The sequence below is a fragment of the Fundulus heteroclitus genome, chromosome 8 (assembly GCF_011125445.2).
Source record: "Fundulus heteroclitus isolate FHET01 chromosome 8, MU-UCD_Fhet_4.1, whole genome shotgun sequence".
In the NCBI taxonomy this organism is placed as follows: Eukaryota; Metazoa; Chordata; class Actinopteri; order Cyprinodontiformes; family Fundulidae; genus Fundulus; species Fundulus heteroclitus.
The window spans coordinates 23562726-23585876 of record NC_046368.1 but is presented as its reverse complement, the minus strand read 5'-3'; the positions used below and the strand labels follow the sequence as shown (position 1 = coordinate 23585876).

The 23151-nt window shown below is 38.8% G+C and overlaps 1 protein-coding gene across 9 annotated transcripts in view; it reads left to right on the top strand.

The window, feature by feature from the left end:
• Positions 1-23151, top strand: part of col5a1 (procollagen, type V, alpha 1) — a 104593-nt gene that overhangs the window by 5778 nt on the left and 75664 nt on the right. For all 9 annotated transcript variants that reach the window (XM_036140376.1, XM_036140377.1, XM_036140380.1 and 6 more), the window contains exon 2: positions 20478-20645. In XM_036140376.1, coding sequence (XP_035996269.1) covers positions 20478-20645 — 168 coding nt within the window. The remainder of the gene's footprint in view (positions 1-20477; positions 20646-23151) is intronic.

Sequence of the window (23151 nt, the reverse complement as noted above, 5' to 3'; positions counted from 1 at the left end):
ATTAATTGTTGATTAGTTGTTTCAAGATTCTCGTTGTGCAGAGTGCTTGATTTCCAGCGGTTTGCAGATTTTATCCAATTCGTTTCTTCACCAAGGGAAGAGTCTGCTTTAAACGCAGATGAGTCCAAACGGCAATTTAGCCTTCAAGCAAATGGAGTAAAAAAGGGAGACTGTACTGGTTTAAAAAAAACAAAAAAACATCTTTGATGTTAAGGTTGACTTTGCTACTTTGTGATGTAACCCCACACACACTTGTGTTAGGGATTTGTTAATAGGCTTTGTTGCTGGATGTTGTGAATGGCAGAGTGAGGATGTACGTCTGATCCACACTTACAAGCAGTGCATTCACTGTTGCTGTAAAACAGTGCTTTTCTCTGTGGGTATTATAATCATTGAGCATGGAAAGCAATGTATGACTCATCCTTTCCAACCCTATTCCCCCTACTCCAGCCAGAGTTAGCCACAACTCTGGTAGCAGAAAACTGAGTGTAAGCACTTTTTTTTCCCTGTGAGAAGAAACAATGGTTTCTGGTCAGTCAAGAAACTTTACTGCTGTCATATGTGCTCTATTTTAAATTTATTAGCTGATGAAATAAATTGAGTTGTAATGAAAGGACAGATATAGTAGGACATGGTTTCATGGTTTGCCTATTCAGCAGTATTTTGTTATTCCCCTGGAAGCTTATTTCATTTTGAACTTTTTTTTGGAGTTTTATGACACACACCACTCTGTGTTTAAGCTGGCTTTAAGGGATGTTTCTGGCAGAGCAACCCATTGAATAGTGACAGAAGTCAATTTTGCCTCTGGAATAAAAAAAAAAAAATCAATGACTTTTTGCATACAACCTCTGCACTTACAAATTACAAGATGGGCCTTAAATATCGAAGGTATAATAACTGTGCTGATGAGACCCAAAAGTGTAGTTAAGGCAGGAAATTCAGGAAACCAATAATGGGCAGACATAAAGGAAACAGTGAGGATCATGAAAGGAAATTGAAGACTGTGAAGAACAGAAGGCTTACAGCATTGTCAATACTAAGTGTTAAGTGAATATAGACTGGCTTATTGGGTATACAACTTTGGCATACCCAGTCATGTGAAAACCCGTGCAATGGCACAAAGGAGCAAATAAACAATGGCCTGGCCTTTTAATTAGGATGTTTTGTTTGCTTTGACCAAAAAGACTTGCTTTTTATAAATACAACTTCTTGTTACTATTGGCTGGATGGCTTAGTGAGGTCCTTCATAAACAAGCCCCAGTCAGAACTGGAGTTTAAAAGGTACAAATCATGGTTTTCAGTTTTTCGTTTTCACGTAAAAATCATTCTTTTGTGGTCTATAAAAAGTGAAAATGCAGTGCTTTGGGGTGAATTCCTCCACAATTTACCCCCACGTTCCCCCTTTTTCACACCAGCTCTGATATGCGTCCAACAGCAACTTGCTTTGGTTCTGTCTCTTTAAATCTAAAGGATACGCAGATCATTCCACGCAGCCCCAATCAGCAATTTTTATAGTATGCTGGGGGACAGTGTAATAGACAACCAAACATTTTGACTTATGGCTCTGACATCCTTCAGTTTGGACTACAAAATCACTCCGAGAAATTAAAATTTGCAAAATTGGTAAGCAGTTCCTCAGAAAATACTGTGACATAATTGTTAAAAAAACGTAATACAGTATAGAGAAAACTGAATGACTGGAAAAATATGATAGCAATTTTTTTTATAAAGACATCTACACAGCACCTAGACACACTACATAAAGATTTTCTGCACTCTTAGAGACTCCAAGTACACAACAGAATGTATTTAAATGCTAAAAAAGGTGATTTTGCATCATACTTCCCCTTTAAGCTAGGGCGGGACAATTAATCGCAATTTCAAAAAACGCAATTTCCAAATTGCAGAGGTCTGCAATTTTTGGCTGCATCACAATTAATGGATAAGACACGTCCTTCAGGTGTTGGTGATATGTTTTAAAGTGGGTTTGCCTCCAAATGGAAAGGAAGTGAGATAGTTTAATTTTATTATGTGTTTTAGAGTTTATATAATCAATACTTTTTTACCAGAAACTTTCAGGAATCTCACCATAGCGGTCAAACTGTATACATAGACTTGTTTGTTGGTTACACTTTATGTTCAACAAGGACTGATGTCCAACTCAACAAGCTGTTCACTTGAATAGGAATATTTTGATTAATAAAAGTATTTTTTTTTTTGTTTAAAACGGTCCTTGTTTACAAACATCTTTATCTACAGGCCATTTTTGTTGCTTGTGGTTAATGCAGAAAAAAGTCAAAATTAAATCGCAATGGCAATTATGGTTGAAATATATCGCAACTTTAGATCTTTGCCAAAATCATACAGCCCTATTTTAAGCTACACAAAGATGATTAAATCCTGACTGTTTCGATGAAAGAACCCTCTACCAACCTCTGGTTTGGAGAACTTGAGGAACAACAATAAACTCGTAGACAATTTGACCCAATTTCTGCTCTGGCCTAGTTTGGGGAACTGTGGCTTGGTTCTCACCTCTTTTTCATTCTGTGGGTCTTTCTGGCACCTGCTCCCCTCATCTGTGCTGGGTAGGCCCTTAAGTCCCTTGGGTTGACATTATTAGATAGCAAATCCCCATCAGGTGGAACACACCTGGGCGTGTCATTCAACAACTTCAACCAGAGTGGGCTGTTCTGGAGGCCTGCTTTGAGGAGCTCAGCTGCTTGAGAGTTTGATACAAGAACATCCAGAGTGTTTTCCTTACAGTGAGGAGAAGTTTTCAGTGCGGCTGTCTTGTTAACTGCCTTCCAACCCCCTCACCAGTGGTTTCTGTGCCGGGACATGTTGCCAGGGTTCTCATCATCAGATGATGGATATCCCTTGATCACAGTTGACTGAGGTCTTCATTGGAGTCTGCTGGACACTCACCTTCTATGTCTTTAACTAGAAGCTTCTCTGATTGGGTGGAACCTTCTACTCGGATAACCTTTGTAAAGTAGTTCATCTCTTAATGACTCCGATCCAAGAGGGTTGTCCTGGAGGAAAATCAGTTAATGGTATGTATTTGGGCAACTAAATTCTAGTCAGTGGCAATGATCTGATTTGAAAGTATAACCCTGTTATAGCGATGTCACCTGTTATAGCAGATATCAACATTTTTAACAACCTTCAGATAGTTCTTTATGCTCTAAAGCTAAGATGCCTTTTTAGACAAAAAATAATGATAACACGACATGATAAACACGATTTGTCTAGCAATATTAACTTATCTGGCCAAACTTTCAACATTTGAGTGAATTATCTTTATTTATGAGTTAAGTAAAGCAACATAAATGGCCACCCACAAAACAGGAAAGTATTTCTTACATTTTATACAGTCATATTCAATTAATTTGAATATTTTAAGAAGTTCATTTATTTCAGAAACAAAATTCCCTCAGTGAAACAAATCATATAGAATAATTACACATAGACTAATGTTTTCTAGGCTTCACTTTTGTTAATTAGATTTTCCACCTACAGGTAACGAAACATGACGTTTAAGATTTGAATATTATGTTAAACCAAAAAGAAAAAAAAAAAAACAAGTCAAAAAAAAAAAACTACACATGTGTACTTACTGAAAGGACTTACTGTAATTTTTATAGATACTTTTGATCCCACGAAGGAGCCTCATATGAGATGCATATTATAAATTTTTGAATATTACTGTATATAAATATTCAAAATGCATTGTCAGCTGTGTTTACACCTTAGGTTGCTTGGTTAATGTCACTTTAAAGTTGACAAGGTTTGGGCAGCATTGCTGTTTGCTTTTTATAAGTACCATGAGTTTGAAGTTAGCGTTTGATTGACTAACTTTTTTTTTCTTTGTGGACTTTCCCTGAAAGTATTTAATTTGTCTTGGAACAGTAAGTGGGTATCTGGTTTGGCTGATTTATTGTATGATGATTCAGTCATAGTAGCAGGATCGTATTTGCACATTAACTTCTGTTCCCCCACAGGGTTGATGTTGCTTAAGTGAAACACCAGTTAAAGTGTCAGTAGCAGATAAATTTATGATTGACTTGGCTGTCACTCCAACTATGCCGTGTTGTATGGCCCCTCATGACACATAAAGTTATTTTGTTCAATTTGAATTTAAGTGTGTGTAACAACTTAGAGTACAATAGACAGCAAACATGTTCTTTTGTGCTTTCATTCTCATTTTTTTCCCTTTACTTTCACAAATGATTGACAAAATAAGCATTTAATCATTAAAATTATTCCACAAATGACTGTAACTTCTTCTCTGAAGCATGTAGCCAGCAATCATATGTGACTTCTAGATAAAATATTACACTTTAGCCTAAAATATCTTTGGAAAGGTTAAACCCTTTTCAATTCTTATTTGTATTTATATTACTTCAACTTCATCATTGCTGGTCTTTATACATTTACTATAACAATGAAAAATTCAGGTGAAAGTAACTGTACGAATTCATCATACCATGTGGTAATAATTAACTTAATTATAACTATAACTGTCAAAACAGCAGGTTTTACAGCTTCATATATTTCCTGTTGCTGCGTAAAACCATAAATAATTCACCCATAATATACTTCTACTTTTACTGAAACAAGATCCATTTTCACAGCACTAACAACCAAGCTACTTTTGCAACTTATATGAAAGTATCTACTTTTCCTATATTTATAAATGAACTTTATAAAATGGAGCAGTAAAAATTATAATCAATGTTTTTGCATTTGGTTTGATCACTCCATTCTCTCATTTCAGTTGCATTTAGGATTGGTTTAAACTAAACATGTTATACTCTTAATCGACAAAAACAAAATTAATATTCCCTAAAGCCAAGCCCTTGTATGTATATATTTTTTTACTTAACCTCAATATTGTCCTATACATTTAACAATGAATTTGGAATTCCTAGAAATTGAACATTTCTGGCTTTTAAATCTCTTTTAGGATTTACTTTTCACATGTTACTGTTAAAATGGAATTAGATTTACAGTAGTCGCTTTTTCATCAACCTTTTTCAATGCGCATTTTGAAATGTCACATTAGAAAAGGTTGATGGAAATGGCAAAATTCAAATTAACTCACTAAATTTAGCAAAAAAAAGTTTTTACGCTCACTAGAGGTGGTTTTTGACTTTTTAGAAAAATGTAAATGCACTAAAGAGCAGATGGAAACACATTTGTTGAATCAGTTCTGACATAGTGAACATTTACCTCACATGACTGATCAGCTGTTTCTGCTGCTGGCGTCTTGCCAGATTTTCCAATAACGCTCGAAAACAGGGCTGCAAGCAACAACAGTTATGTTTGGTCCAACGAAGAGACTTGAGCATTTCTCATTCATGAAAAATAAAAAAATCAGGACATTCATTAAAGCCCCTCTCCATTACTGATCTGTGGTCCATGCTAGTTGGCAACTGCTACTTCCTGTTCATTACAGCCAATGTAAACGTATGACCACATTACGCTATTCGTCGCCTGGTTAATTCTAGATGGAAACATGTCTCATGCGCATTTTCTTTTTTGCGATACTTTAAAAGTTCGCTCAAAATTCACATTAGAATTGAATGGAAACACAGCTAGAGTTTTATTGTTTTGTGGTCATTTCCTCTCAGCAGATTTACCATACGTGAAAATCAAATTTGTCAGCTGTAAAATTTCAAACATATTTCCATATATAGTATCTCACAAATGTAAATGCACTCACGACATTTCTCTTCATCTTTCATCATATTGTTGTATAGGACAACACAAGTTATGACACTTTAATACAACGTGAAGTAGACTCTTAAACAGCTTATATAATAGTTTAAATTAGATGCACCCTCAAAATAACTCAGCATAGACCCATTGATGTCTGAGCTGCTGGATACAAAAGTGAGTACAGCCTTAAGTAAAAAAATTCCAAATTATGCCCAACGTGTCAATGCTTTGAGTGGCTACCATTATTTTCCAGCACTGCCTTAACCGTTTTGGCCATGGAGCTCGTTTGAGTTTCACTGGTTTCAACTGGACTCTTCCGCTCTCCCATGACATCATGGAGATGGTGCATGGATGTTGGAGACCTTGCACTCCTCCACCCTCTGTTTGAGAATGCCAAACACACGCACAAAAGGGCTTAGTTCTGAAGACTTGCTTGGTCAGTCCAACACGTTTAAACCCAGTTTCTTTAGCAAATCAGTGGTCGTCTTGGAGGAGTGTTTGACGTCATTATCATGTTGGAATACTGCCCTGTGGCCCAGTTTCTAAAGGGAGGGGATCATACCTAACATCAGTAAGTCACAGTCCATGTGCCCCACACACTTGACACCATCTGAACCGAGGGAGTGTATCTTGGTCTTCAGATCACAGGACATGGTTCCAGTAATCCATGTTGTTAGTCTGCTCGTCTCCAGCAGACTGTTTGCAAGCTTTCTTGAAGATCATCTTTAGAAGAGGCTTCATTCTGGGGGGACAACCCTGCAGACCAATTTGATGTAGTTTGCAGAGTATCATCTGAGCATCGACAGATTAAAGGTAGAGTGGGCGACTTTTCTGGAAGTTTCCCAGGTCCTTTTGTGAAGATCTTAGGAATCTTCTCTGGTGGTACTTCTTTCTACTGAGGCCTTTCTCTTCTTCTCATAATCTTGTACCCCGTTTGCTTCTTGAGACTCTCAGCCATGTATAAAGTACGAATGCACAGTCAGCAAGCGGAAACTAACAAAGAACGAGCATGCATATTGGCATCATGTGAACGTGTCAGAAAGATTGGAATGTGGGAAAAGCAATAGATAAGGTGATTCCCCCGGAACTAGAGGAACAAAGGGGGGTGAGTGCAGAACCATAACTCTAACCAACTCCTGCCATTAGGACCAAACAGCAGGGATTGGTTAGAGTTTTTACAGGCCTGCAGCTTCCAGAAAGAATTAATTTTCAACCTTTGTTTTCTGAATACAACATGTATTATCACTTTCAGGACGGAAGGACCATTTTACCCAGTAAAAGAACAATTGTTTCTGAATCGGATTAGTAACTGTAGCTTTAACCCCCACATCCCATCCCTTGAACCTCTACAGCAATGCTGGTAGCTCTCCCACGTCTATTTTCAAAAGATAACCTCTGGATATGACGCTGAGCCTGTGCACTCAACTTCTTTGGTCGACCACGGCAAGCTCTGTCCTGAGTGGAACCTGTCCTGTTAAACCGCTGTATGGTCTTGGCCACCGTGCTGCAGCTCAGTGTTAGTGGGTTGGTCATAGTCTTGGGGCGAAGGCCATCTTTATGTAGAGCAACTATTTTTTTTTTCCAGATCCTCAGAGTTCTTAGCTTGAGACTCCATGTCAAGCTTCTAGTGACCAGTATGAGATGGTGTGAGAGAGATAACACCAAATTTAACACACTTTCTCCCCATTTACACCTCAGGCCTTTTAACTCTAATGAGTCATCTGACACTTGGGAGGGAAAATGGCTAATTGAGCACTGCTTGGGTATTTTCGCTTAGGGCTATACTCCCTTTTGTTGCCAGTGGTTTCGACATTGATCTTTGCCGTTGTGCTGTGAATAGACATAAAAAGATATTTACAAAAATGTGTGGCAATCACAACCACTGTAAAACTCACAACATTGTTTATTTTACAGTGGGTGAGATCTAACTAAGTTACTAATTAATTTTCATTTTTTTATATTTGTGTGCTCATTTTTTAATTATTGCATTTATTTATTTCTTCTGTGAACTTGATGAGAATAAGTGCATGGGTCCTTGAGTTCATTAAGGATGATGAACCCTTATTATGTGAGAACATATATTTTCTATTTAGGCTGATGATCAAAATTGAAATATAATATTAATACAGTTCAGAAAAAGAAAATGCATTGGCTTTACTTGGGTTAGTGTCAGATGGATAACCACAAAATTGAAACGTCTCTTTAGTGAGCAGGATTTGTTATATGCAGACTTCTTTTTATTGTTACCTTTCTGTGCTTTTGTTGTGAAATAAAAATGACATACTGCAGGCTCTCCTTTGTCATAATTTTACATAGAGTCTTCCATGAAAGCCATAGTTGTTGTGGGAGACAGAAAGTCCTTGCAAGATACAGATAAAACAAATAGAAACTACATTTCAAGGTGGTTATTAAAAAAAAAAACAAAAGTTCACGAAATTGGGAGAAGAAAAAGCGGAAATAGGATTGGGGAACCACAGATACCGAGCCAGAGATAACAGTAATCACATATGTGCCTCAAAATGACTATGCCTGTACTTTCTTTGCTGTAAAATGAGCGTTCTGAGGTGCACCATGGAATCTTGAGTCAGTTTTTCCATTTCAGTCTGTGGAGGGAGGCAGACAGTGATTTATCTGCTCTGCTGTGCGTTGCAGCACGGAGACAGTGAACTAAACCATCTGGTATTCCCACTGTTAAAGCAATAAGAGGCTGTTCAGTGCACTTAGCCACAGAGTACACCAGAGACGCTCTGGTCAGACAAACCTTTGTACGTGTGTGTGTGTGTGTGTGTGTGTGTGTGTGTGTGTGTGTGTGTGTGTGTGCATGTAATCCAATTGTCTTTAGGTGTAAGCTCAAATGCTTTGTGCAGGACTCTTTATTGGCCCTCTTCTTTTGTGTCACAAGAACAGCTTGAGAATGTTTTAGTTTCCCATCGTCAGAATGTGTTGTCCATAGCTTGGAAAATCATTGAATTTTGGCACGCTTGCAGAGAGATCTCACATGACTAAATAGTTCCCCTGCCTCTCGCAACCTGCTGTGTTTTTCAGTGTGGTGCTCTGAGCAGAGATCACCTAATCAGTGCTGTGAAGCTTCTGCAAAGGTAGATACATTGGCACTAAACTGATAGCGACACGCAACAAAAAACTTTGTTTTGTAAATGCATGTTTAAACTCCTATTTTTTTTGTCTTTCCTTAAACAACAGTTATTAAATTGGGCTAAATTACTCTGTGTGATTTCTAATAATGTTCGCAAGTTTACTTTAGCCAAACGCTCAAATAAACGTGCTATTAAACCAGAATCCCCGTTGCATTTAGCTCAGCATATGTGCAAGATTTGAAACTCTGTCACTATTTGTTTCTTTGTAACTATCTACTGAGCACTGTATCCACAGAAACATCTTACTGTATTTTGATAATAAAAATGCATTTATAGTAATTTTAGCCTTATTAACAAAAAATGGGAGGTTGATAATATAGCCTTCACAATGAAGTTCTCCATCTAAGCTTTAATGTTCAAAGTCTGGAAATCGTTGTACATTCGGATACTTAAACAATTATAATTCTGTTTCTTACATATTAACCAAATGTTTTTTTTTTTGTGTTTCTTTCCTGGACTATTCTACTACAATGTAGAGTTACAGGTATCACATCAGCACTAAGACGTCTCCTTCACTTTGTCACAGTCGGAAAGATTTTGCAATGTGAGGTTTCTGCACCTCCACCAATAGTTTCAGCCTTGAAGTGGGGGATGAAACACAAAAAATATTTTCATCAGTTTATCAGCAGCATGAGAGGATGCAAAATAGGAGTTTCACTGAGTATATTACTAAGGAATCATGCACAGCTCATGCCAGGGTTCTATGGCCTTAAGTTTAGATTTATATGTCATGTTGGATTACTCTGCTCAGACAAATTGTTGCATAAAGCCATGATGTATGTTTTTCCTCCTCTTCCTTCTCAACGTTGGTAATTTTACCAGCGCTTTTTTGTAGACAGTCTGGCTATGTTTTTATTCAAACTGTAGCCAAACTTATTCAAAAGTTCAAAACCTTGAACTTTTGAAAGCCATCTATCAGCACATTGCCGCAATTTGGAGCCGTGTGTGCTCCCCATTTTGGGACCCCGGTTACACTTGTGAAAGCAATGCATAACGATGATGTGCACAGAGCCTGAGCTTGAAATGTTTTTTTTATGGAATGCCGTAAGTGGTTTGTTTGTTTGTTGCAGCCACACGGCAATATCCTTAATTAGAGCTGACTATCCAGACCATTGGCCGGACACTATTTACTTGTAGTCCAAGAGCGGTACTGTAACTAACTTATTGAGCTACCAGCCCAGTGTGGTCATGATGAGTTTGCAACCTCAGCATCCAGCCTGCGTTGTTACTCAAGCTTCACATTCTACAGGTGCCAGTCCCACAGCTTTTCCCCTCAACACCTCAACCAGGAAGCATGATAATAAACATCCCTGTGGTAGTTTTGTACGAGCACAAAACACGTGGGGAACATTCACAAGATACATAATGGACACTCTTAATAGAAAGTAGATGTCCCAGAATCCATGCCAAGTTCCGATGTACAAACAGGGTGTACCAAGCTGCTACTGTGCTGCACCCAGGGAGCCTTCTGGGGCTAAGGGTCTTGCTCAAGGACGCACAGTGGCAGTCTGAGGGATTCGTACCAGGAAACATGCAGCCTCCGCATTATCCAAGCAGCCTGATCTAACCACCAGGTCACAACTTCCCATCACCAAACTCATAATATGTTAGGCAGGACTAGCAGATTATTTTCCAAGTGGCTAAATTAATGTCAACTAGTTGAGAGGAAAATCCAAGGTTCATCTGCTTTAAACTTGTTGTATAAAGATAATTACAAATTCACGTTTGGTTTAAACTGTCAGCTTGCAACACTGGTTGGTTATTTGGGATCATTTGATGTCCCACAAATGTGAGGATATAAGATATATCTACGATAAAGAGGGTTAGACATTAGGACTTCCTTGTAGGTGTGCTCTTGCTAAATAATCAGTTTCTAAAATGGTCTGAATGTGAATGAGGTTTGTTGATGTTAGGTTTAGAGGTAACCACAAATGACTCCATCTCACTTGTTTAGGATTCTACGGTGTACTGGATTCAGTTTGCTCATTAGTTCATTTACTAATGTGCTCAATCTAGCGCAGTCACAATTCCTGCAGTATGATTCCTCCGTCTTGTCACTCAGGAGGAACTAAATGGCCGTTGGTGCGTCTGATGTCAGGTTTTCGTATGTATGATTCAACAACTTGAGGCCATACACTGCAAAAAGGGAACTAAAATAAAGTATATTTTTCTTGAAATTAGTGTATTTTTTACTTGATTTGAGCAGGTAAATAAGACTATCTGTCAATTCGATGAGTATTTTGGCCCCTAAAACAAGATAATTAAATACACTGCACTTAAAGTAGGATAATGGAGATGAGTTGTTCCTATATTATGTGCAAAATCTTATTCCATTGGCAGACCATTAAACTTATCTGCTCAAATCAAGGATAAATACACTAATTTCAAGAAAATGTAGTTCCCTTTTTGCAGTGTAGAATTGTGCACTTTTTTAAATTATGAAATCTGCTTTAACTTGTATAAAAATGATTTAAAAAAATGCTTTGCTTCCTCTCGTTAAGCATATATAGCCCTGCTTTAAACATTTAAAGTAACAGCCTTAATTGTAACCTGCTGTACTCACAGCAAGGCTCTAACTTTACAGCAGCTGGCTACAGGTTTTATAACAAAATCAGGTGAAATAATATGAGAAAAAAGCAAGTCCTTCACCCTCCCTGTCTGTGATGCACTCTAGGAGGGGGAAGTGTCTCATCGGGCGTTCTTGCTTTTGGCTGTTCTGGCTTCCAAGAGAGGCTGGGACCTCTTTATGGCTACTAATTACTCCATGTCCTCAGCCCTAGGTCAAGCATGTGCCCGAGAGTCAGCCCTCACTTCAGGAGGGGCTGATGAAGGAGGAGGATAGAGTGCAGTTCGAAAAATGAGGAATGTTAATCTCACCCCCTCTCCATGAAAAAGGTCATCCTGCGCTGGTTCCGCACTCGTGCTGTCATATGAAATGGTGCCGTCTGGAGTCACTGAGAGCTGTTACAGAGACTGCGTGTGTACACATTTGCGAAAATTGACTGTAGACGAACGCTTAGAAGAATGGGATCCACCACGGTCTTGGCACTGGGCCAAAAACAGGATTAGGAACCTGGCACTCGAGCTGCTGTTCACTTACAGACTGAATAAAAGAGTTACAATAAGGTCAGATTGAGAGAGGAAGATATTTATTATCCCAATAATCTTTTTTTTTGTCAGCAGATACTTCTAATGTGATGTTTGTAGTATTTTCATCTGACTATTTTCTTGTGCTAAAACCTTATCAGACCAATGTCTGACAAAAAGCCCAAATACAGCTTAGAAAACGTAAATCTTTAAAGGGATTCTTTGCTGCCAACTGTCTTGGTTTCTTGGACTTATCTGTACATACTGCAGCTGAAACTCACATATACTGAGCAACTGAATTTTGTGCTTTTTATCATGTAAGACAGAATAAATTCTGACTTTTTTCTTATATTTTGCCATAACAATTATGATCCTTTACCTAATTTCAACATGAGATTTTAGTGGTGTAATATTCTTGAAACTGCTGTGCAAAGGCGTTTTCTGTTTTGCAAACATCCTAGGACTTAATGAAACATCACATCATGCTGAACCAAGCCTTCAATCTTGATAAAACAAACAAGTATTGGTGACATAAGAAGCAACCAATGAAGAATGAGCATGACTGTTTACCACTAAAGCCGCCGTGATTAGACTTTTTTTAAGACTAATATTGAAGCCTGGTTGACCTCTATAGCCTTTGAGATGTCCATTCCAATTTTATCCACATACAATTTTTTTGTTCTATGGACTAAGACAATGCAAAATTATGCCAGTCCTTTGATAGAAGTAGTCGTTTTCAATCAGAAGATTAAAGAATAACATGATTATCATCATTGATTCTTAAAGCTTAAGTCCATAAACTTGATGTAATTTTTGTTAAACCTGCAAAAATAGCTTCAATATGCTGTCTGTTGATTGGTGCATTTACAAACATAAAACATAGAGAGTTTTCAGCTTTGGCGCATTTAATGAATAGGAACACCTCCTCCCTCACCCCCAGATTTTTCAGTATTTGACCTGTCACGTAATGATCAGAGCTAATCAAAGATAAACTGGCAGAATTTGATGCACTGTTCACAGTCCTTTTGTATTTAGTTCCATTTTTTTGTTGTGAAAACAGTGTTAAATGGGTGACAGACTTGCACAGAGCGAATGTACACAAGACCGTGTCATATAAACAGCCTCTGTGTACTTGAGGTGAACCTGCATCTTGGATATGGGGCGCTGCGGTCAATGCGGAAAAGTATTTTTAGCATCGACTTCCAGAGGTGTTGCTACCTCAAGGGACCTGCCGCATTAGGTCGGCAAACATCTCAGTTTAACAAGGTGGAATTGAGCCTCATACCTGCAGCTTGGGATGTGGTCAGGAAGGCTTCCGCTGCCAGGTCGGCCGCCGGTGAGAGAAATCTATGAATGAAGGAGTCACTGAGAAAGAGGAAATGAGGGAAGGGAGTTGATGTGATAATGTTTGCTTTTGCGCATTTCTGAAGTGGCCGGCTGCTTTTTAGGTTTTCTTTTTTTTTACCTTTGAACCTTTTCCTGGTGAAAATAGACAGCTTCTTTCTCTCTGAGCAGTTTCAGGAGGCATTTTGTTTTTCACGTGATAACAAGTAATATGACTTAGACTTAGACAACTTTATTTGTCATTTTGTATGCACAGAGTGCATACAGAACGAAATTTCGTTGGCATACAGCTTAAAAGTTACAGTAAATTGCAGTAGAATTACAATTAATATGTTTCTTTACCCCATTATTGCTGATTCTACAAAGTTGCACAAATCATGCATCCATCCATCCATCCATCCATCCATCCATCCATCCATCCATCCATCCATCCATCCATCCATCCATCCATCCATCCATCCATCACAGGCTGACCAATACTGATCTACCAATTTTGTTGATGTCTGACCTGCTGATTCTGAGAAAAATGGCACATACAAAACTGTTTACATAAACTATGTTTTAATCAAATATTACATTTCACAACTATTAACCACTAAAAATGTACATTTTCAGTATTTGACCCACTGATCACAAGAACAAGCCAATCTAGGGAAAATTGGAGGATTTTGACTGACCACTAAATTCGGTGGGTCACCCCTGATTATTGACTTTCTCGTGCGTCACTGTCAGATAATTTCACATTCTGATCCATGGAAATATAAAATACAGCTGACCCATTTAGGGGGTTTGAGAGAACATAGGAAAAGTGGAAATTGGATTGTATTAGTGGGAGGACTGATGGCTATCTACTCAAGCTGCCAGACTGCATTCAGCAGCTTGCCAACTGTAGTTTCAAAGCAGTATTAGGTTGGCAAAAGTGATGAGTGGTTCTTTGTTAGTTTTAATACCACAAAGGTCTCAAGCAGAAATTTTCCAGACACCCACATTTGTCTTTTTTGTAAGCAAGGGACAGGTTTAGGAGTTGTCTGACCTGCAGTGAACAGGAACAGACTGTGGAGGGGGAGTGGTGCTGTTCTCTAGCCTCCCAACAGCCACAGGAAACGTTTGCCACCCAGGTTAATTTTCTGATATTTCATTAATAAGATGTTAGACCATAGAAAATATATGATGGAAAATATGGTAGCTGACCAGTGTCTAACACAACTAAGACATGGGTCTTGACACAATGAATGTCAGCTTGATTCTTACCACAAATCTCTTGTTTTTCCTTCCCATTTCCACTGTAGTAAGGAGCTGAATGTCATAGAGATAGACAAATGTGATAAACTTTGTTTATTACTGCAAAGTGTACAATAGAAGATGTAAGACCAGCATACAAAAAATGTCTTTTCCAGCCTTATTGCCATCTGTGGTCATTATTATTTAGATTAGGAGCATAGAAAAAAAAATATTTGGAGCATAGGTGACTCTAAGTGGCCACAATGTCAAAACTTTATGGAATTTAAATCTCAAAATGTCTTGAGCATGTTATTCATCAATCGTTAGCAAGGTTAGCATACTAAAATCGGATACTCTGTGTATATTCAATTCAGAATGTAGATTAACTTTGTGAACTTTGATGCCAGTGTTTAATGAGTAAACAGAGCAACTTTGCTGTGACATGCCCATACTTTAGGTTTTGCTCTCTCTCACTCTCTTACAGCCTGAATGAGCAACAAAATAGTTTCATTTTAGTCGCTTCTTACATTTCTGAACTTATTTATTTTTAAACTCTCAACTTCAAAGTTTTAACCTTTATTTCGTAAGAGCATCAACACTGAAGAGTGTTGTTCGCTTGCCTTGTTAGCGCTTATGTATGGACTGATTGGAGAAATAATAGATTTTAGAGTTTTTAATTGACTGATTAACAGTCAGGCCTAATCCAACTGAAGATAAACTGAATTTAATCAGCAGCTAATTTCGCTGTGCATCTCTTGTTATAAGACTTCTGTTATTGCCACTTTGAAAGACACATTGTTTGGTTTAACTGGAAGTGTTGTCCAAAGAAACTTCATTCAATTTCAACTGAGTTCTCAATATTTTTGTGCTGTTGTAACATATAAACAGTATAATTAACCATGAAAGGTTAATTAGCCACTTCTGGTTTATTGTTTGAATGGGTTTAGTTAAATGCAAACAACAACTGTAACAGCACTAGAAGGACATTTTCCAGAAGGAATGATTAAATGATAAAAGTGGAGTGTATTTACATGGAAGGTCATTAAAAAACTTAAATTAGAGATGAGGAGAGATCTTTCAACATCCTCAGAGTCTGCAAATGCAGTCACATGCAAGTCTGCATCCAAATAAGGACACGGGGACACTGTTGGTAATAAAGACTACATGTGGACTTAGAATGAGCATTGAGCCTTTGCTTGACTGGTTGTGACCACAGACCTAACTCTCAAAGTGGGGTTCTGTATTTTGACTTGAGTCTGGCCACTCTTAAGATCCATTATTTAGACAGTGGGCACTGTTTTAAGTGTGAGAGTTCTTTCCATGCCTTGTACGGGCTGCCTCTGAACAGCTACCAATCATCGATTGATATGTTTCCAAAGGGATAAGGCAATCCTGGATGTTGGCAGGTTAAAGTGAGGTACTGTTGGGTCAAGGCAGACTGATGTGGGTTTTATAGAGCACATTTGAAGTTTTCTAAGTAGACAATTTCACATGCTTTCTATATTTTTTCTTTGTGTTTTTGCTTTATAAGCTTCAGAAAGCTAATAAATGAGCTTAGATAAAAACAAATCTTATACTTGACGACAAAACTGTTATACTAAGATATTTTCTCATATAAGACTATTTATTTTGTCTTGAAAACAGTTTCAACTAATTGGAGTGTAATACATATAGCTTACCAAAATGAATGCACCAAATTGAGACGCTGCCGGTTAGATGGACTTTCGCTCTTCTTAACTCAGCACTGGCTAGACATCCTAGTAATGTGACTAGATTTCTCAAATTAAATCAAGGACAAATCGAGCTCGTAAATGAAAAATGAAATTTTTTGTCAAGGTGGAATGAAGTAACTCGAGCCGTTCCAGGGGTAGGGGGTAGGCTTGATGATGCGCTTGGATTCTTCTTTTACTGCTCTTTCTGCAACGCTAATGGCTACCATAATAAAACGGTGAAATCAGGGACATATTCAGGGACAGCTTTAGCTGGGGACAGGTCGTCCAAACGGGGACTGTCCCCCAGAAGTCGGAGATGTCTGGTCACCCTATCTTATCGGTCTGAGATATTGTGTAATCGTTATGGTGAGAAAAGGAGAATTATGACTTAAAGGTGGATTATTCACAACCAATACCTCCCTCGCAATATACAGCAATATAACATTTTCATGTTTAACTTCAGTGGCTCATGAGTTAGGGAGTCATCCTGCAATTGGCGGGTTGCCAGTTATATCCCCACCTCCGACCGTCTCAGTCCTATCCTTGGGCAAGACATTTCACCCAAATTGCCTGCTGGTGGTGGTCAGAGGACTCGATGGTATCAATGTATGGCAGCCTCATCTCTGTCAGTCTGCTCCAGGGCAGCTGTGGCTACTAACATAGCTCACCACCGTCAGGGTGGGAATGAGTGAATGACTGATTTTAGTGTGAAGTGCTTTGGAGTCATCGAGCTAGTTAAAACGCTATACAAGTACAAGCCATTCACCATTTCTCTATTGTTATATCTAAGAAAATTAGGTTCCTAAGTAAAGAGACTAGGCATTAGCTATCTTTTTTGGCAAACATATAATCACCATTTTTTTTCGACATTGTTATTAATGTAATTCCAAAAGTGTCCGTATGCTGACAACATCTTTACAAATGTCCAGTTTATGCTTGACCAGTGGAATAAATGTTTCATGAATGTTTTTGAAACAGTAATTCAGTGTAGCGTTGACAGGAAGCTATGGGGCAGGTGCTAACTGTAGCATCATTAGCGGCCAACATTTAGCCAGTCACGGTATTCCCGCAGTGTTTACAGAATGTTTGTATCCGTCCTTTTGCTCTTTTTTTTTTTCCTTCCCAAATACTGCTAAACACCCGAGTTCTAGCTGGTGTGGGCGCCTTCCGTGTTTACCTGTGGTCATCTGGTGAGATGTGCTTTTTGTTGACTCCGTCAACACAACAGGGCAACTCCAGAACTTCTTTTCTTTTTTTCAAAATAAGAGTCTCCAACATAGACACAACAGGGTTTACATTGAATATACATCAGCTTGTACTCACTTTCCCAGACAAAGTCAGACGCTGACAGCACCTAGTTAGTGCTTCTCTTGAGAGACTTCCCTTAGGTGAGAAGCGTTTTAGTATCGCAGGATTTTGTGCCATGAGACTCATTGAAATCCAGATGAACAAGGTGATCAGTTTTTACATCAACGGTTGGTTGTGACAATGTTTTTCCTTAGAAGGAAAGAAGCACTGTGCCCACTCCTGCAGCCCTTGTAGCTGAATGTTCATTGAAATTCAACATCTTCACCCAGGTGACGATTTTCCATCTTTGCCTTTATTCCCGCCGGATTCCCGTCAGGACTTTACGGATATGCTATAGAAACACGCGGCTGGGACCAATTTCTATGAATCAGACTGAACAGTGATGGCGGAATGATGGAAAGTTTCCCATCAGATAATAGTGTAACATATGCCTTTATTACTGTGCTGCAGAGCTCTGAAAGTCCCCTTTCATGGTGGATGTTGGACACTTTGTGGCTGGTGGGTGGTTTTCTCTCTGTCGCTTTTCATTGAGAGCTGGCGACAGATAAATTGTTCCTTTTGTTTAGACCCTGCTCCTACTCATAAGCTGTGTCATCTTGTAGGATTCCCTGACAGGAGTGTTATTATAGGTACCTAGTGTAGCATAAAGGCTGAGTTAGGTGAGCTTTTAAATTGAAGGGTAGGGTACTTAATTTGATTAGGTGAGTTGCCATCACAAACGCCTGTTCCTCTGCCTATCATTACCTTCAAAGCAATACTGGAGTTTGATTTAGAAAATACTCATTTAGATCAGGTTACATTTTTTCATTCCACGTTTCACTTTGACAATGTAGGAAACTTGAAAAGGCTTCAGGAGATGCATAAAGACGCTTTTCTTTTTTTCCACCATTGCACAGCTGTAGGAAAACATGTGCAGCTAAAGTGTTTTTCAATGGAAACCTCTGGTTAAGGATGTTTTTTTTAATTGATTTCTGCTGCACGTTAGTCACTCATAACCACATCCAGCTGGAGATTGTTACAGGTCTCCGCGGGCGGCTTTGAAGCTCGGCTGAAATCTGCTCGTTCATCATTTGACATTTTTAGTGGCCTATTTCATTTTAAGTGGTTGTTTCGGTTACAAGTTGACTTTTTGAACATTTTGTGCTCTTTGTAGATTCACATTGTAGTTAGAGTTGGTTAAGATGTTGAATTGGAGACTTGATGTGTAAAATATAAAAAATAAACATACTGTTATACAAAATAAGACCCTGCAATATCCTGATTTGTATAAATTTGCACAACCTTGTTCTCATACTTTGTTGGAACTTATTTTTATATAGTTATAGTAATCATACTTCTTGATTTTGCATCCAATGCCACGTCTAGATAGATTTTTTTTTTAATCAAAAACTGATAAAAACACACCAATGTAAACTGGTCAGAGTGAGACTGAAAGAGCTACAGCAATTTCTACCCAGAGTAAGTAGTGTTACAAGACTGAAAAGTTTTCTTCCAAAAAAAAAAAAAAAACATGTCCTCTGTGAAACATGGTAGTGGCTGTATCATTATGTGGATTTTTTTCAACTTTGGGAATAGTTGAATCCATAGCTAAATCTGACAAGATATCTTTGATTTGAAGAGAGCTGTCAACAAGAGATGTTGTCAGTCTCATAGATTTGGAAAACCTCTACATGTTAGAGTTGTCAAATATCAATTTAAGACGTGGGATGCCGATGGATTCCTAACAATCAGGAGGGGATGCTGAAAATGCTGAGAAAGCGCTTGAACAGCGTTTTCAGTCAATTTGTACATGATGAATGTCACATTAAATATGGAAAAATTCTACAAAAACTTGGGCATCAATCCAGGGGTGTGGACACTCCTAACCACTGTACATATATATATATATATATATATATATATATATATATATATATATAAACCTTATAGAATAAATTTGTAATTGTCTTTGCTTTTAGAAAGACTTGCTACTGGTATATGTCATCTTGTTGCTTCTGGCTGCACGAGCAGCTGTTTGTCCTGGGTGGTTTTAGCGTGTGACGGTTGCGGTACAGGGTCAATCTCCATGTCACATTGTTCTGACCCAGCGTACTCCTGCGGTGGCCTGGTCACAGCCAAGACGACCAGCACGAGAGTGTGCTAATTGCACGGTTGTGGTTGGAGAGAAGCGAGTGGTGGACTCTGCAAGCAAAATGGTTGGAAGCATGGGTTTTTTTCAACCCATGATCATGGGAATCTATAAATGGGCACATCTCTGTTTAGAGCCTAAATGGGAAAGCATACATTTTCTGTGAACCCCAAATGTGAATTGTCCTGCTGAGTAACCAGCTCCATCTGAGTCAGCAAGAGACAGAAAACAGAGAGAGTGGTGAGAGAAACAGCTATAATTAAACTTTAGTTTAAATGCAGGCATTTTGGAATCTGTTTATACATTATCTCCAGTGTCGGCCTAAAGTCCACGCAAACTGTGGAGCTGCTTGGCTTCCTTGCACCAGCAGGGGGCATAAAATAGCACTAGAGTTTTCGCAGAAGCCAAATTTATAATATACACACGCTGTTCCGTTGCCTGAACTTTAAAAGCATAGATTTGTTTTGTAAAATATACCAAAAAACATGCCATTTAAAATACGTTAAATGTAAGAATCATAAGAACTGATTCATAAGATTTAAGGAACAGTTATACTGTCAGCTATTGTCTTCCTGGTGTAATTTTTCTTTGCTGCCATGACTATGATTATGATACAAGACGTAAAGTGTTAAACAATGGTTTCAACATGGTTAATTTAAAGGAGATATTAGTTTGCTCCAATTCTATTTAAGGTCCCATAAAACATCTTTCAGGCCCTGAAAGCTCTGTGTAAACAATATAGTCAAGAGTGTGAATTATAAACCTAACATTTTTCCCCCCTCTGTGTTTTCTTCTTTGCAGCGGAACCAGCAGACCTCTTGAAGATTTTAGATTTTCACAATTTACCCGAGGGTGTTACAAAAACAACGGGCCTCTGCTCACATCGGAGGTCGACGCAAGGACCCGATGTGGCGTACAGAGTATCCAAAGATGCCCAGCTCAGTGCCCCCACCAAACAGCTTTACCCAGGTGAGTGTCTCAGCCGGAGCACTTACTCCCACCAAGACATTCCAGTCATAAAGTCAACGAAGCGAAGAACCGACGAGGGGCTGTCAGAGATGCTGCTGCTGGTTTTTGCTACTAGAGTCAACTGATTTCTCATTGAACACAAATAAAACTACTTTCTGCCTAGACAATTTTAAACCAGGTTCTTGCTGTTACTTATATAACAATAGATTTGTCCTTGATCTAATTATGTACAATTAACCTGAATCTTGGAGTGTACTGTTTATAAGAAAGCAAGACAGAGGTCTAATACTAAATTGCTTTTGCAGGTTATTCATTTTATTGGAAGTTAATGATTTCTTTCCCCCTGAAAAAGCCCCAAAAACAGATTTATGGAACTCAGCCCTTTAATATTTTCTATTGTAGGAGGAGGCTGGACAGTGGGGAAAGCAGAGAAAACGGGGGTGGGGGGTGAGGGGGGTCCGCTCTTGCCTTGTTCTACTGTGCTGACGTGGCTTGGTGCTGCTCCTCTGGTGCGCTTGCACGCTTACTTTCCTTTCTCTCCTCCCTTTCCCTCGCCTGTCTTTTACCCCCTCAAGCACCATAATTTCTCCTCCCTATCATTTCTCCAGGACTGCCGCTGCCCCGCCGAGTTTTGTTCCCTTCTGTTTTTATCTATCTTCCGACCTATTGGGACTTGCCGAACCCCGAGAGGCGACTGCGGGGGGAGACTCAGCCAAGCTTTGATAAAACTCATCCCCCGGTCGTGGTTCTGCCAGAAGCTAAGCTGGTCCTTTGAGTCACGACCTACTCTTTCTTCGGACTTAAAGTTGAGCCACGAGGCTTCTGTGGCTTGCATGCCTTTACATGCTCTCCAATCAAACAAATACATTTTCGCTTTGATGCTCTGCGACAGTGCAGCCCCGTACGGCTCTTTGTTTAGACCCACGTTGCTATAATTACACATGTGCTGCTTTGGATGATCCAAAATAACAGTCCACATAAAACAAACCAACTGGTGGGGTTTACACCAGGCACCATATCGTATTTAGGTGCAAACAGACTAACTAGCTCTCTGTGGCTTGAAGGGATTTAAAACCCAGTCGCTGCGTTTGTGATGTGGCCCCTGTCTCGCCTCTCGCTTACAAGAATGTTCGCTAATATATTCCAGAACGCCGCTAATATTCTGACATCATTTTATCCATTATCCGCCCCCTCCTGGCTAGTTATTACTTTGGCCAGTGGTGCCGTTTGCTTTAATAACCCGCGCAGCATCCTCTCACTCTGAAAGCTTTGAAATAAAGTCACAGACGGTATAGTAAAGGAATGAGGACGTGCGAACGTCCTCCTTTTGTTCTGATTCTGAAATAAAAACTACAGCAGCTCTGATTGGGAACAAACGGGCCCGTGACCCAGTAACCACAGACAGTTTGTTATGATGTGTTGGAAAAGAGCAAGTGCAGACATGCAATCATTAGGCAAACATGTGGAAGAGATGAATCATCTAAAACCACCGAGGCTCTTAAAACACTGGAGACCTTTCTTACCTTTATTACTTCAATCATAAGTGGCCTAAAAGGAACCGTCTGGAGAGAATGGATAATAGCCAGCCAACAGCTGCTCTTGCCTTTTTGAATCAAATTAGTGGTAATTTAGCATGTTCAGATTTGCCGTGAGCTATTGTCGAAAGATGGGACCAATAATTTTTTATTTAGAACCAAAACACGACCGGATCGAGTCTTTGAATGGGTAGGAATAATGACGTAATGTTGCTGGTATCCATTACATTGGTATTTAGTGGTTATATACGTAAGTTATTTAGATAAAGCTCATTTTGACCAGTTAAATTCACATCAGTTTTTTTAAAGTTTATATCTTGAGTAAGGATCTGTAGTATTTTCAAATTTACTGAGGATGCACAATATATCACCAATACCATCGGTATCAATCTTTTTATTTTTTTTACATATCGGTATCGGTCCATTACATAAAACCGGGCCAATATTTACCACCAATGTTTATTTTAGTCTTTTAGCTGTTTAGTTGTGTGTTTTTGAAGGTGGAGGGCAGGGGATTGGCCATGTGGCATTCGTCTGGGCATACGACAGTGATAGTGATTGTGGGTTGTTTAACTGTGTCGCATATGTAGAGGAAATATATATATATATAATATTGGTAAATCCAGTTATCGGCCATAATAGCAATGTTAAAATTGCGTATTGATATCATCCCTAAAATCTGTCTTTATATCACTTGCCACATTATCTATAATGCAAAGATTTGCTGAGGATGCACTAAATGTTAGCTAAATATACAGTCACCATTGAGGGTTTCTGTAGCAGTCATATATTCGGTTATGTTTTTTGTTGAATGCAGCAGAACTTCTTAGGAGGGCATTAAGATGCTCTGCTAAAGTCATTAAGAAAGCGCAAAAAAGGAAAAAAAAAAAGAGGGAAAAAAAAGCGCAAATAAGTTATTTCCCTGCCAAGACAGTAGATGCAGCCAGCTGAAGCATTTGTAATATAAGTAT